Raw genomic sequence first — 13947 nt, 5'->3', positions numbered from 1 at the left:
AAGGATTGTCAAAACTCAGCCAAATATTCTCCTGCCAACTTTTACAAACCCATTATGATGAGCAGAAGATATACTAGTGAAAGTTGCTGCCACCCCAAGACCCACAGAATAACCACAAACTAAACCAGACTCATGATGCAAGCTGCAAAGTCCTATCCCACAACACCAACATTTGCAGAAGGCACCAATATTGGAAAAGGACATGGGCTCAGCTGAGGAACATTTTTTATCGTATTGCACTCACCATGCCATATCTGTGAGAACATCTTAGACGTGGCCCAAGGTGATGATATTCTCTTTCCATTCACGTGCATGAGGCAGGAAAACTGCAGCTGCAGTGTCACTGCCTGTTTTGATTTGCACACAATTCCACCTGAGGTTCCAGTTACATGGATTTACAAGCAACAGTGGTACCAATACAATATTTCATTCAGACTGCTACTGTGCAGGAGTAGAATTTTACACAAGAGTGTAAAATTCCACTATATACAATCAGTGACACTAAGTTTTACTGATGAGCCCTTAGAACACAGCAGTTCCATGCATCCCCTGATCATGGCAGTCAGTAGCAGTGCCTGCAGATTAGCCACCTAACATTTCCCACTGCAAGGCCCTACTTTTTTTAACTCATATATTTTGTCAAACTTCCATTTTAATGAGAAAAATTCTGACTTGGGCATTCTTAAATCTAAAGGCTTGGTACCTGCAATTGCAAATTGGTTGGGCAGCATGTCATTTTCACAGCTTTGAAAGCTCAGCATTATGAAGCGTGGCTGGCTACCACAGAACCAAAGCAACTCTTGAGAAGAGTTTTGGAGCAGCCTGGCAATCCAGTAAGAGCATAAGAGCAAACATAAAGATTTGAAAGGAAAAATAAAAATTTGTTAAATGTAATAACTTTATATTCTATTATTTTTTTAACTGAACTCTAGTCTCCATCAGGACTCAGCAGATGGGTCTCATGTTTCATTTTGCTGTTGGGATACATTTCTGGAGTGCCTATCTGTTGATTTTTCCTCTGATAAAGTCAGCTCTTGGAGAAGAGGTATTTTCTTTCCAAGTATTGTTACACTTGTGTAACTGGCATTAAACTTGTCAGCAGATACTGACTCCTTACTGAATACTTCTGGACATATTTTCCAGTGTGAGAAGGCCCAAAGTTATGAAACCATAAAAGTCCAAGAGAGTGGTCAGAGGATCCCCCCGTACTTGACACAGAGGCACATAAGAGATGTAACAGACTATGGAGATCACAGCAGGCACAGTTTTTCATCTTGCTCAGAAGAATTATTTTCATTGAAACAGATGCTTGTGTTTGCAAAGAACCATCTGGCTTACTCCAATCAAACCATTATAAAAGATAGGGAATGCAGTAGCATCATATGCAGAGGCAAAGCCACCGCTCTGTGTCCTCGCGATTGATGATGTTTATTCTATGTCTTCATGAGCTTTCTTGACTGGTAATGGCAAATACCTTACTTTGCCCTGAAGACCTTGAAAATGCTCCTGCCAGTGTAGTAATACAGACCTACTGTAGTTTCAGTTTGGAACAAATTACCTGGGTAGAAATATATATGCTTTGTTCTATGCTAGAAATTCAACTGTGGTTAGAAAATATATATAGATATAGGTAGATAGGTATAGCAGATAAGCTTCAAACTTTTGGAAACTTGTTATGTCCATTCTAAACATCTAACATTCTAAACTTTACAAAAATGCCTACTTTGGGAAAATGGCAAAAACATTGTAAGTTTATAAACACTGATTACATTACACATAATTACTTCTCTTCCCTGTGAATTGCTTTAAATCTGAAGAATGCATAGGATTAATATATTTCAAACTTCTGAAATAATCTCCACTCACTAACATTTAATTATAGCAACATTTAGAATCAGGAAGACTGCTCATATTATGGAATACATATTATTATTTATTTCTTCCCTCTACAATTGTTTGCATGAAAATATTTCAGATCAGACAAGCACTCTTTGCTAAGTTTACAACAGCTATTTACTGAAAATAGGATAGGTACAGCAGGCTTCTTGTACAGGTATTCACATCCCTCACAGTTCTGTATTGCAGGTAACATCTTTCCTAAGTGTGAGGAAAATCACTTATTGGCTGAATAAATGCATGGAAAAGACACAAAAAAGGAACAAGAAGATTGAGGAATGTAATGTAAATAGGTCCCCAATATAAGTTTTTTTCCCCTTCCAGCTCAGTGACGATATTTAGCATAACCAGTTAATTATGATTATTTCTGATCTGTAATCAGAGAAATCTGAGGTCATAAAGACGGAAAACAAAACAAAACTTCACATTTTCAGTGGTCTGAACAGAATTCCAAGAAAAAACTAAGCAAATTTTATAGGATCTTCAAAGCATTCTTCTTGATTGTGCAGACAGGAATTCAACCTACCTACCTTGAAAACATTCAGTGCACTGAAAATTACTGTGATAAAAATACACCAGGGCCAAAAAACAAAACAAAGAAAACAACCCCCCTTACCCCCCAAAAAAGAAAAAAAAACCCATCAACAAAAACCCATAGATTTCCATGTACATAAAGCAGACATTCTATTTTTAATCTCAACTGGCATCTGAGAAGAACACACCATGAACATTCAAAGATGAAAAAAGAAATCACTAAGAATTTCAGATAAATGCTTTAACTGTTTTTATTACAAAATGACAGTTGGCATTAATTGCATACAACAGTACATACTGCCAGTGTTGCATAGCTGCTCTCACGTAAAGAAACAGCTTCAGCACCTACTTGTACACTAATCTGAAGTAGGTTACTTTATATCCCCTATGCGCAGAATTAATTGCAGTCATTACTGTAGCATCTGACATGACTGTTAGAAACAACAAGTAGATAAAAGTAGGTGTGAAAAATTGGTTTAGTGCTTTATAAATAGCAAGTATAGCTTTATGTATTTGTTGTTACCTCTAGTTGGTACATTTAAATTATTAAGCTCTAATTCATTTTTTGCCACATCTAGAGATATCGCCAGTAGTAGAGGCAACTCAAGAAACTATGCAGCACTATGCAGTCCTCTTTTTATTGCAGCAATACCTCTTTCACCAGGAGAATGCTATGATGCATTTTACAACAGTTGATGTCCCCTACTGAGTATTTTTCTACACAGCCTGAGAGCTTAACATTATTTCTTCCAAGTTCAGTTATTGCTGCTTGTCCGTCATCGTGCTCTGCTCAGTGCTGGAGCTATGCTTGTTCTTAAGGGACCTCCCAATGTATCTCCAGTATTCTTTTCGGATAGTGTCTTTTTCTTTGGCCAGGATTTCACACAGCTAAGAAAGAAAATTGAGACATTGTGGGGTTACACTAAAAACTGAAGCAATCTCTAACTATCTTTATACAATGCAATGGCAGTCCAGGTCAGCCAGTCTTATAAATAATTTTTGGCAACACAGTTTTTTTTGTTTGGTTTTGGTTTTTAACATATTTGTAGCAAGTGTCCAATGACTGCAGATGGATGCCAAATCCAAGTGGCAGGCAACCAGCTTGACAGTGCCCCAAAGTCTCCAGTCTTATTTTAGCTACAGCTGCTTCCTCTGAGATTCCTTTTCACAGCTACTGCTTGTATCTGCTCCAGACTATCCAGCCTACAGCATAATTAAAGGAATTTTTAATTCTCTGACAAACCTGGTTGTCTCTTGGTGGAACAGTGGGTTGTAAAGCCCTGATTAAAAGCAGCAGAGGAACATGAGATATCTCCTAATGAACTGACAGGAGATATTTTGTTGATAGTTATTAACTCAGCAGACTGTCTTCTAAAGATTCTCACAGTAAGTCAGTATCCCTCTCACACAACTTGTTAGAGGTGATCCTATACTGGTTCACATTCTGATTTTTATTTTCATCTGAATGGGCGATGGAGCATAAATCAACCCTTCTCAAAGGACATGACATATAAAATCTATATAGTAGGAGCACAGCCCACAGATGTCCTTGCCAATTCCCTCATTATACAAATGATGTTGTCACTTAGTGAATCAGGATGCAGAAATAGCAGCTCCAAAGCCTGAATATATGCAAAACCCAAACTCAGTGAAATGTTATTAAATGGGAGGTACAACTACCCTTATTTAGACTGATCCTGGAATACAGCAAAAGGATTTATTGTTCTCTTGTTCTCTTCCACTGAGAAAGAACAATGTTGGAACACAGAGACTACAGGCAAGAACTGTAACTACAGTTCTAATCACAGTGAGTTACTGCACACCTCATAGAGTGAAAAAACTTCTTACAAAGATTGCACTGCAAACCACTGCAAGGATATCCCAAAAAACAAAGAACATGGAGATAAAAAACACTGCTAGGAGTCACTTATTCTCAGCAGGAAGTGATGCCCAACTCTCCTTAGTGGTGCTCCCAGTGTCCGTTGGCCTTTAAACTAATTCCATAAGCTTTTTAAGAAATAACTAGGTACAAAAGGAGCTTGAGTATCCAATAAGATATAAGTACTCTGAGAACAAGGTTCCCTAACTTACGAAGAAAAATATGTTTAGCATTGGAAGCTTTGCTTATTCAAACTTATTCTGAAGGTAATAATAGAAATCTTCCTTTGTTATCTGGTGAAGAATAATTACAGTGATTTGGTAACTGACAAGTTACTATTTATAGGTAATTAAACAAGACATTTACGATTACTTGGCTTTGATGTCCACTTCCTCATAGAGATGCCATGCTTAACAAGTGACCCGTTCCATTTACAAAATCCAATCCCATTTGGTCTGAATATAAAACATGAGAACAATAGATGGCATCCCTGAAAGCAAAACCAAATCCTAAGTACCTCCAATGCCTTATTTAATGTTTCTTCCTTGTTTTCACACTGGTTTTCAAGCATATCTTCATATATGTCCACAAGAAAGGCAATCAGATAAGGTGAACTGTGGCTGGGCTGTAAACTCAACAGTTGCTCCAGCAGATTTGGATACTTAGAAAGACCACGATCCTGCAGAATCCTGAAATATAAGTAAATAGTCTTAAAATGTAACACTGGGAAATTTGATGAGAATTGGTTTGGTTATTACTCCTTTATTTGATGATCAGTACAGATGCAAACACAAGCAAGGCAGTAAGGAGGAAGTATAATTATGATGCAGCAATAGCATAGCTTCATGTTGTAGCACACAAGTAAAATTATGCTCAACCGAACAGAAATTAGATTGAAAGCATGCTTGCCCCCAACAGATAACTCACCCTTTTAAATAGTTCCAAGCACTCTCATTATGTGGTACAGCTGTAATCGTTTCAAGAGTGTATCTGTGAGAGAAAGATAACAGCTCATGAAGGTAAGCACTAACAACTCTGTTAGAAATTCCTTGAATATATTCAGATACTCCTAGGTATATCCCTTTAGTCTGTATTTCAGAATCTTGTTGTAGGTTACCACAGTTGGTTCCCTGATCAGAAATGTCTGGCAATATAATCACCACAGATCTCAAGTAGGCAGATATTATAAGAACTGTTTTAAATTCTGAAGTGTATCCATTAGGTGAGATTCACACAACGCTGAAATAGCTCTCACAATTTTGAGTGTTAACCCTATGAAACAGTACTACGTAACCCATTGTGGTACAAGAAATGCTCAGCAAGTCTGAACTTTAAGATAGTCTGAACTACCCTGACAAGGACTGGAGTAATAGAAACCCAGAAGAGCTGTATTATTATTATCACTGGACGTGGTATTTGTTGAACATCTGTTATAAGGCTACCTCTAAGCATACCTCACAGAAAGGCACAGCCTAAATCTCAGCTCACGGCCTTCTGCTGCAGTTCTGTTGAAGAAGCTGTTAGGTAACTCCACTAAAGCAAAGAAAGAACAAGCAGCTGCCACACAGTTACAAAGTCAGGTTGCATCTTCACAACATAGCTTTGACCTACTGCTCTTCCGAAAGCATCTCGAAGTATTCAGCTAATTTGCAGAGACAGCAGATACTGATAAACAGTTCTATAAGCAGCACTACCAAAAAGGTATACCAGAGCCTTTCTCACCCTTCGGCAGTCAGCATCACAACGACTGAGAGCATCTCAACACATCAAGTATCCCAACCACTGTTCTAGAACAACACCTGTGAAGTCTTTAATTGACAGGCTGGTTCTTCAGATGATCTCCACTATGATTATCTTGAATATAGCACCAGCTTATTGTACCATGTTCTATATTCATTAATACACAGACCGAAGGAAGCAGATCTAACTTGTATACAGAAAAAGCTGGAAGCATCCAATCCTCAATTATGGAAATTACTCCATTAATATACAAGAACACTACAAACTGGATATGAACTTCAACTTGCATCAGTATGCTAAGACAACCACAAAAGTTTGGTGGATGGGATCAACTATGAAGAGTATACCACCAGGCCTATTCAAAGCCTCAGTCTTTCCTCTAAAGAATAACTCCCAAAAACTTCAGGACATTTTTCATTGCTTCTTCACTTTAGACCAGGTGTTCTCATAACCATCAACCCTGACTAGAAGCCTGAGATGTAAGAAACATACAAGGAGGCTTCCCCTACCACCACATGCAATAGAAATGCCTAGGAACTCTCTCTTTTTCACTTATAAATGTACTGATCATGTAACCCTGAATTTTTTTTTCCTGTTGCTAGCAGTATTAAATTCCTCATAAAAGGCAATTTTTCTCCCTGGAGTTCATATCCAAGTTATCTTTAAATCACAGAGACTACTGAAACAACAGTTCAGTACAATACCAAAGAGTGCCTCTCCTGCCAAGCTTCCTAGCTCAGTGTCCTGCCTGGGATCCAGTGCACAGCACAAGCAGTGCCAATGTCACCGATTTTCTGCAGGCTGATCCACTCTAGCTAGCTAGTTATAAAAAAAGCCCAACAATTTGCCTCCACAAAAGGAGCAAGGTAAGAAGAGAACTCCATCAGAACAGCTTCTTGAGGATAAGAATTTTACACAGTGACATGGAATGCTTTGGAGTAAGAGGGACCTTAAAGATAACCAATATCCAACCCTCTTGCTGTGGGCAGGGCTGCCACCCAGCAGATCCGGCTGCACAGAGCCCAATCCAACCTGGTCTTGAACTCCTTCGGGAATGGGACATCCTTCTATGGGCAGCCTGTGCCAGGGCCTCACTGCCCTCTGAAAAATTTCTGCCTCACATCTAACCTGAATCTTCTCCTTTTGAGTTTAGAACTGTTTCCCTTCATCCTATCACTATCAGACCACATAAAAAGTTGATCCCCATTCTGTTGAGAAACACCCCTCAGATACTAGAAGGCCGCAGCGAGGTCTCCTTGGAGTCTTGTCTTGTCCAGGCTGCTTTAGTACTGCTTAACAAGTCACTGGTATTGCAGACATCTAGATGCATTCTGAATAGAACTACAAAGCCCACAGCGGTTGAGGCCTGTCATAGTACTTCTCTGCTTGCATATAATTGAGATGGCTTAATATGGGAATGAACAGTTTTACTAACTGGACTTCTCTGTCCAGAACTGCTGGATCATCATAGCCGGTGGTGTTGAAAATTACAAAATATCTTTGGTTCCAGACAGAGTTGTTTCTCACATCTTCCCTTAGAAGCTGATCTACATATTCCAGTTCATTGCCCCATAACTTGAACTCCTAAAGAAACAGAAGGAGGGAGAAAATCAATCAGAACCTTTTGTTTTTAGAACACATTCTTCTTAAACATAAATGCTCTGTTAAATACAGAGACATTTACAAAAAACATCAACACAAACTTCAAAAGAAAACAAGGAAGGGTGTACTGCGAACACGCTATGTTATACAGTTACACTCAAGGGCATGAGTTAATCATTAAATTCACACACAGAAAAGGAAGCAAACAGCAGGTCTCCTTCAGCTTGCTTTTTAAAAGGGTAGTTTGTATCTAAATTCTATCATGCAGTACAATGCAACTATTTTCTCTTTCCCTGCAGCTTTAAGAAACAATATGCCAAGTGCCGTACAGGATGCATTTAAGATGTCAAACTCTACAACCTGAGTATAGGTTATGTAAAAGCATAATCAGTTCTAGGTGCACTATACCTGAATAACCCACTGTCTGTGTTGCCAAGCATGGTAATTTTTGGCATCCTGGTTAAGAATGTCAGCTATGAACTCAAGCTCTTGGGATGGATCCTGCAGCCACTCCACCAACACTCGTCTGTGATGCCTGATGACGAGAAGAGAAAGTTGTTTGAAAGGTAGGCAAGAACTTGTGTGGCTGCGTATTAAAGCAGCATTTAACATCTGCTACTACTACAAAGTATCTGTACAAAAAGAAGTGCTATGTAAAAGAGAAACAAGCGTCACTTGTCTCTGAGAAATACATGCTGCAAACTTACACAGTAACAAACTTTCTATGACACATCCTGTAAGTACGAATTGGTCAATCACCTTATTTCAGTCAAGCTGCATTTAACTGAGTAACATCCCCACTTCAACACTAATGTCAAAGGCTTCAGCTAAATAAACAAATAGTTCTTTTCTTGTCCCACATGCATTTCTCTACTAATAACAACGTGGTGCCATGGCTCCCGTGACTGGAGTGTTGTCATGGAAGGATATAGGCTCTGCAGGAAAGACAGGCTGAGAAGATGAGGAGCAGTGAGCGCTCTCTGTGCCAATGACCACAGAAGTGCATGGAGCTCTGCCTGAGGACAGGTGACGTTCTGAGCCAGCTCAGAATTCACGGATTGGGATGAATGTGAGGACAGGACTATGAGACAAAGGTGACACGGGGGTCTGCTACAGACCTCTGGACCAGGAAGAAGAAGCAAACAAGGCCTGCACAGACCGATCGGAGAAACCTCGTGTTCACAAGCTTTTGATCTCACTGGGAGAGTACAGTCAGCCCAGTATTTTTTGGAAGGACAACAATGCAGTGAAGAAGTCGAGGCGGTTCCTAGAAAGCACTAATTATAACTTCTTCCTCCAAGTCACAATGGGACCAGCGAGGGGAGGAGCTGTGCTGTATCTCATTCTCACCACCAAAGACGGGCTTGCTGGGAACATGAAGTTCAAAGGCAGCCTTGGCTGCAGGGAACACATAATGGTGTAGTTGAAGATCCTAGGATATTCAAGGGTCACCTCCTCCAGGCTCAGCCAACAAAGAAGTAGGGCAAAAAGCCCAAGAAGCCTGCATAGATCAGCAAGGAACTCCAGGCCAAATTCAAATGCAAGAATGAAACCTTGCATTTGAAGGGTGGAAGCAAGACTGAAACTAGCCAGAGCTGTCAGGGGCAACAACTGCCTCTGCAAGTACATCAGCGCCAGAAAGAAGACTAAAGAAAATGCAGGCCCTCTGCTGAAAGAAATGCGAGACCTGGTTATATGGAGAAATGAAAAGGCTGAGGGACTTCATCTGCCTTCTTTGCCTCAGTCTTTACCAGCAAGACTGATCCTCAGGAACCCTCAGTCCCAGCGGCCAGTCTGAAGGGCTGCAGTGAGGAAGAGGATCAGGTTAGGGAACACTTGAGCAAACCGGACCGTGGGCTCTGATGGGATGTACTTACAAGTGCTCAAGGAGCTGCAGGATGTGACTGCAAGGCCATGCTATATAACATTTGCTCACTGCAGCACCTGGAAGAGGTGTCCAAAGATTAGAGGAAAGCAAATGTCATTGCCATCTTGAGGAAGGAGGACCTGGGGAACTACAGATTATTCAGCCTCAGCTTGGTGCCTAGAAAGGTGATGCAGGATCCAATCTGGAAACCATTTCCCAACACAAGGAGAACAAGAAAATCATTTCTACACAAAGACAATCGTGGGACTGGAACACTTCTCCAGGAGGAAAGGCTGAGACACAGGACTCTCTAGCCTGCATAACAAAAGACTAGATGGGAATCTCAGCAATGCCTATAAATATCTGAAGGGACTATGCAAAGGAGGCAGAGACATGGTCTTTTCAGAGGGGACCAGTGCCAGGGCAAGAGGCAGTGGGCACAAAGAGGAACACCAGGAAGCATTTCAGGGTTATGCAGGTGACTGATTACTGGTAAACTTGCCCAGAGAGGTTGTGGATTCTCCCCCTCCTTGCAGATATTCCAAAGTTGCTGGGACACAGGGCAGCCTGCTCTCGGTATCCCTGCCTGAACAGGGCTTGGAGCAGATGGAACCGGGAGTCATCTCAAACATTCTGTGAGTTTGTAACTGCTGTTTGCTCAATTCCCATTCATTTTGTGATAAATTCAAAGATCCAGTATAAAAATAAAAAGTACTTTTCATTCATCCTTTTCTTTGTCTTTTCATCAGTTGTTGTTGTTCCGTCATTTATTTTGACAGTTTAAAAACTGAAATGAAAATGAGATCTTTTATCACCATCAAATTCACAACAAATTGCTACAGAGCATATTGGCAATGATAGTGATACAACTCAATCTAACTTCTCTGCTGCCACCACTGCAGTACATGCAGGAATCAGCTTAACAAATTTTAGGATCAATGAACCTAACCTCTCCTAGACAACTGAAACACCCCGAACTACTTCAGAAGCTCTACAATCTGAAAAGAAAATGTAGTTTTACCAGACTTGGTAGTTCTTTGGTTGATCTTCAATTATTGCTGTAATATATTTAAGCTCCTCATAGAGATCCTTTCCCAGAGACTGCAGGAGGACCCTCCGGAAATGCCTGTACAAAAGTCAAGCATTCAAACATTGCAGCAGACATTGCTATGATTCATAAAGGAGCCTTTCTTTGCAGCTGTTCTAATAGCTACAGAATTAAAAAGAATGCCAGGAACTAAACAGCATATCCAGTTCTGTTAAAGGCCACTCAGGCAGTGAACGCTGCACAGCTGGTATGTGACTGGTTATGACATGTTATCTAAAATCACAGCGGTGACAAGTCTCAAGTCAATCTCTGTCTACCCACAGTAGTTTCAACACTGCAGAAACTACATGGTTGTCTGCTTAAAATAATGTAAGCTCTCCATTTTTATGTGAGTTAGTGGAACAAAACCATAACAAGAGTATTTGCTGGCATTCATGATTTAAAAAGCCTTCCTCTGAATATCAGAAATTCACTGCTTATTCATTATCTACTCAGAAACGGGACGGATCTTTCAAAACACAGTATTTCTAAGTATGCTACTACCTAGCAGTCAGATAGTAACTACTGTGTTTTTACAAGTCTTCTTGAAGTCACCTGAAGACAGCTTCCCCATTTTGCCAAGGAAATATCACAGCTTAAAATTCGATAACTTACAAGATAAAGTTCTTTTTGTAGCTAGTTTTGATTTTGTTGGATAACATCCTCAAAACAAACTCAATGAAAACAACAAGATCAAAACCAGACGAGGAATATACTGAGCACGGGCTACCTTAGAAGCTCAGTAAGAATCTACCGTATTCCCCTGTGCAAACTCAACTAGTCATGCCCTGATTATACTAACAAAACTGTTGAGAGTCAGAAGGCACTGGCAATTACCTGACAACAAAAATAATCTTGGATAAAAAAAAAAATCTAGGTAATCACTTACCAAACTGTATAGTTTGCAGCATTTAATTCAATGGCATCTGCTGTTAGCTTAAAAGCTCTTTCACTTCTCTCATCCTTCTGTAGGACGGCCCGGAAGTAATCATAGACATCTCGAACTAAAAAGATAATAGTATCTTATCCAAGGCTATGAGAAACTGGCTGATTAAGGGGTAAGGTTAATAACCTTCTCAAGTCACTTCCTGTTTTGTGTACTTGAAATACACCTCCATAATACCAAAGCTACAAATGGCTCTGCCAGTACTGTTTAACATGGCTAATGACATTATTACACTGAAAAGCCACATAAATGTCTTAATACACCATCTCAGTAATTCCTAAAAGTACCAGGGAAGTATCTTGATACTTAGTCATACTGCTTTCTCAGATGTGATAGTTTCATATATGCCTCTTAAACTAGAGGTGCCTCACTATGACAACTTTGCTATCTGCAATTCTCCTTTACATGTATGAATTTAAAATCAAACCTGGGTTACTAACATCTGATGTAAATATTCAACATCAGAAACATGCGTGAAAACATCACATGCAGCTACTGTAACACAAAAAATACTTATTATTTTCTCTCTACCAGGACAAGTACACTAGTAAATACACTACCTGAAGCATGAAGACTCGCTTTAACAGTACTAAAGGAAGACATAAACGTAATCAATTAAAATCTTCCCCGAAGAAAGGGTTTAAAACTTACATTTTTCACTATAGATGATCTGAACCACGGGATTCGGACCGTCATTTTGAGGAACGGGTTCAATGTCTGCCCACTCTTTCCTGTCCCTGTAAGCACACACGTACATATTTTCAAACTTTCAATGCTTTTAAAGTGCTACCCTGACTGTGAAACACACGGATCTGTGTACAGATGACTCCCTCTTCCTCCTCCTCCTCCTCCTCCTCCTCCTCCTCCTCCTCCTCCTCCTCCTTCCACCCCCGCGCCTCCTCCCGCCCGTACCGGGGAAGACATGGCCCAACCGCTCGAATGCTGCGCTGCCGCGGCCGTACCTGTACAGCACGTAACCTCCATCCTTCTCTTCTTCTTCCAGCAGCTGCCCAAAGCCGCTTTCCGGCTCCACGTCAGTACCACCCTCCGCTTGCAGCTCCGCCGGCGCCATTCCCTCCGACGCCATAGCGCCGTGCATCTGCCGCTTCCGGGGCCTGGCGGAAGTGGGGAGAGAGCAGAGGGCAGAGCGGCGACAGCAACAGAAGAGCGCCACCTGGCGCTGCGGGGTGGTAGGGCCGCCTATGTTCGCTATGTACGCGGTAAACTGAATAACAAGAGGCGTAAGGCAGGGAACGCACTACTTGCGCTCGAACCAGAACGCCCTGATCCATTTCTGCAGGGCTGTTCTCCAACCCCTCGCCCCCCACACTGTACACAGAAGCAGGGCTACCCCATCCCAGATGCGCAGCCCAGCACTTGCTCTTCTTCACACAGATGGTGCCCACCCTCAAATTTGTCCCGATCTTGCTGCAAGGTCTTTCTACCCTCAAGAGAGTCAACGCTCCTCCCACTTTAGCATCATCCACAAATTTACTTCAAACAACTTCCAGATCTTTATTGGAATCAACAGTGAAAACACAGAAGAGAACGGGCCCTAAAATGGAGACTTGTAGAACCTCACTGGGGGCAAGTAGGGCAACCCTCAGTGGGGGCAAGTAGGGCAACCCTCAGGCCATAGCCTGCCTTCGCTCAACACAGCCATGTTTTGCTTGTCACAAGACGCTCTTATGGTCGCAACACTGTGGCCATGTGATATCACAAGCCACCTCCCTGCTGACTGCTATAGATATGGGGACCCCAGTACCCCAGTTGCTGACCAACTCCTGTCATGGAAGCACCTATCTGTGAGCAGGAGCTACAGAGGGAGCCTTCTCTCGCATTGTAGGAGCACTTGTGGAGGAGGATGTATCCTCCTCCAACAAAGAAGCCTCGACTTCTCGAGAGCAGCAGCGAGCCAGAGCCAATGGATGTAGATCCTCTGGAGAGCGATGTTGAACCTATGGAGGTGGATCCACCTTCATCAGGCCTGGGCAAGCAATAGAACTTCATGCTTGCCTGGAGATGTCACTACATCCACTGGCAGTGCAGCAGGGGCTCTCAGTTTCCATCTCGGCGTTGAAGAGTCACCATCCGCCAGAGCCCCTGGGCCAGCTGCTGCTCTCTGTCACCCCTTCTTCCCTGTCCCTCATCCTCATCCTTCCCCAAGACCTCTCACCTCTTCCTTCCCGAGCCCTGAGGCAAAAGGAGGCACTGGGACTGCCATTCTCTATGCTTCTGCACCGGGACAATGGGAGGAATCCAGCGGACGGCCCCGAGCTCCCTGTGGCCTCCAGGCAAGTCCTGAGGAAGAGAGCAGGACTGGGACTGGTGTCGTCTCAGCGGCTGTGTTGGGACCAGGAGGAATGCAGCAGACAGCCCCAAGCTCCCTGCGACTT

The 13947-nt window shown here is 41.9% G+C and overlaps 1 protein-coding gene across 1 annotated transcript; it reads right to left on the bottom strand.

Moving 5' to 3' along the window:
• Window positions 1–1928: 1928 nt before the first annotated feature.
• LOC125687400 (protein farnesyltransferase/geranylgeranyltransferase type-1 subunit alpha-like) lies at window positions 1929–13561 on the bottom strand. Its single transcript, XM_048932531.1, has 10 exons — window positions 13334–13561; window positions 12514–12776; window positions 12203–12288; window positions 11495–11609; window positions 10540–10644; window positions 8060–8186; window positions 7485–7633; window positions 5237–5299; window positions 4827–4998; window positions 1929–3318 (listed from the first exon to the last, which is right to left on the bottom strand). The coding sequence occupies exons 1-10, from the start codon at window positions 13559–13561 to the stop codon at window positions 3190–3192; spliced, it is 1437 nt and encodes a 478-aa protein (XP_048788488.1). The 3' UTR covers window positions 1929–3189.
• Between the last annotated feature and the right edge of the window lie 386 nt (window positions 13562–13947).

Source organism: Lagopus muta, chromosome Z, assembly GCF_023343835.1.
Source record: "Lagopus muta isolate bLagMut1 chromosome Z, bLagMut1 primary, whole genome shotgun sequence".
Lineage (NCBI taxonomy): Eukaryota > Metazoa > Chordata > Aves > Galliformes > Phasianidae > Lagopus > Lagopus muta.
Note: the sequence above shows the minus strand (reverse complement) of the source record. Positions and strands in the feature narration are given on the sequence as shown.

Coding starts and splice junctions, on each gene's coding strand:
- LOC125687400 (XM_048932531.1), bottom strand. CDS start 13,561: ATGAAGTTCTATTGCTTGCCCAGGCCTGATGAAGGTGGATCCACCTCC. Junction 10,645..11,494: donor GCTGCAAACTATACAGTTTG/GTAAGTGATTAC, acceptor ACTTTTGTACAG/GCATTTCCGGAGGGTCCTCC. Junction 4,999..5,236: donor GCTTGGAACTATTTAAAAGG/GTGAGTTATCTG, acceptor CTTATATTTCAG/GATTCTGCAGGATCGTGGTC.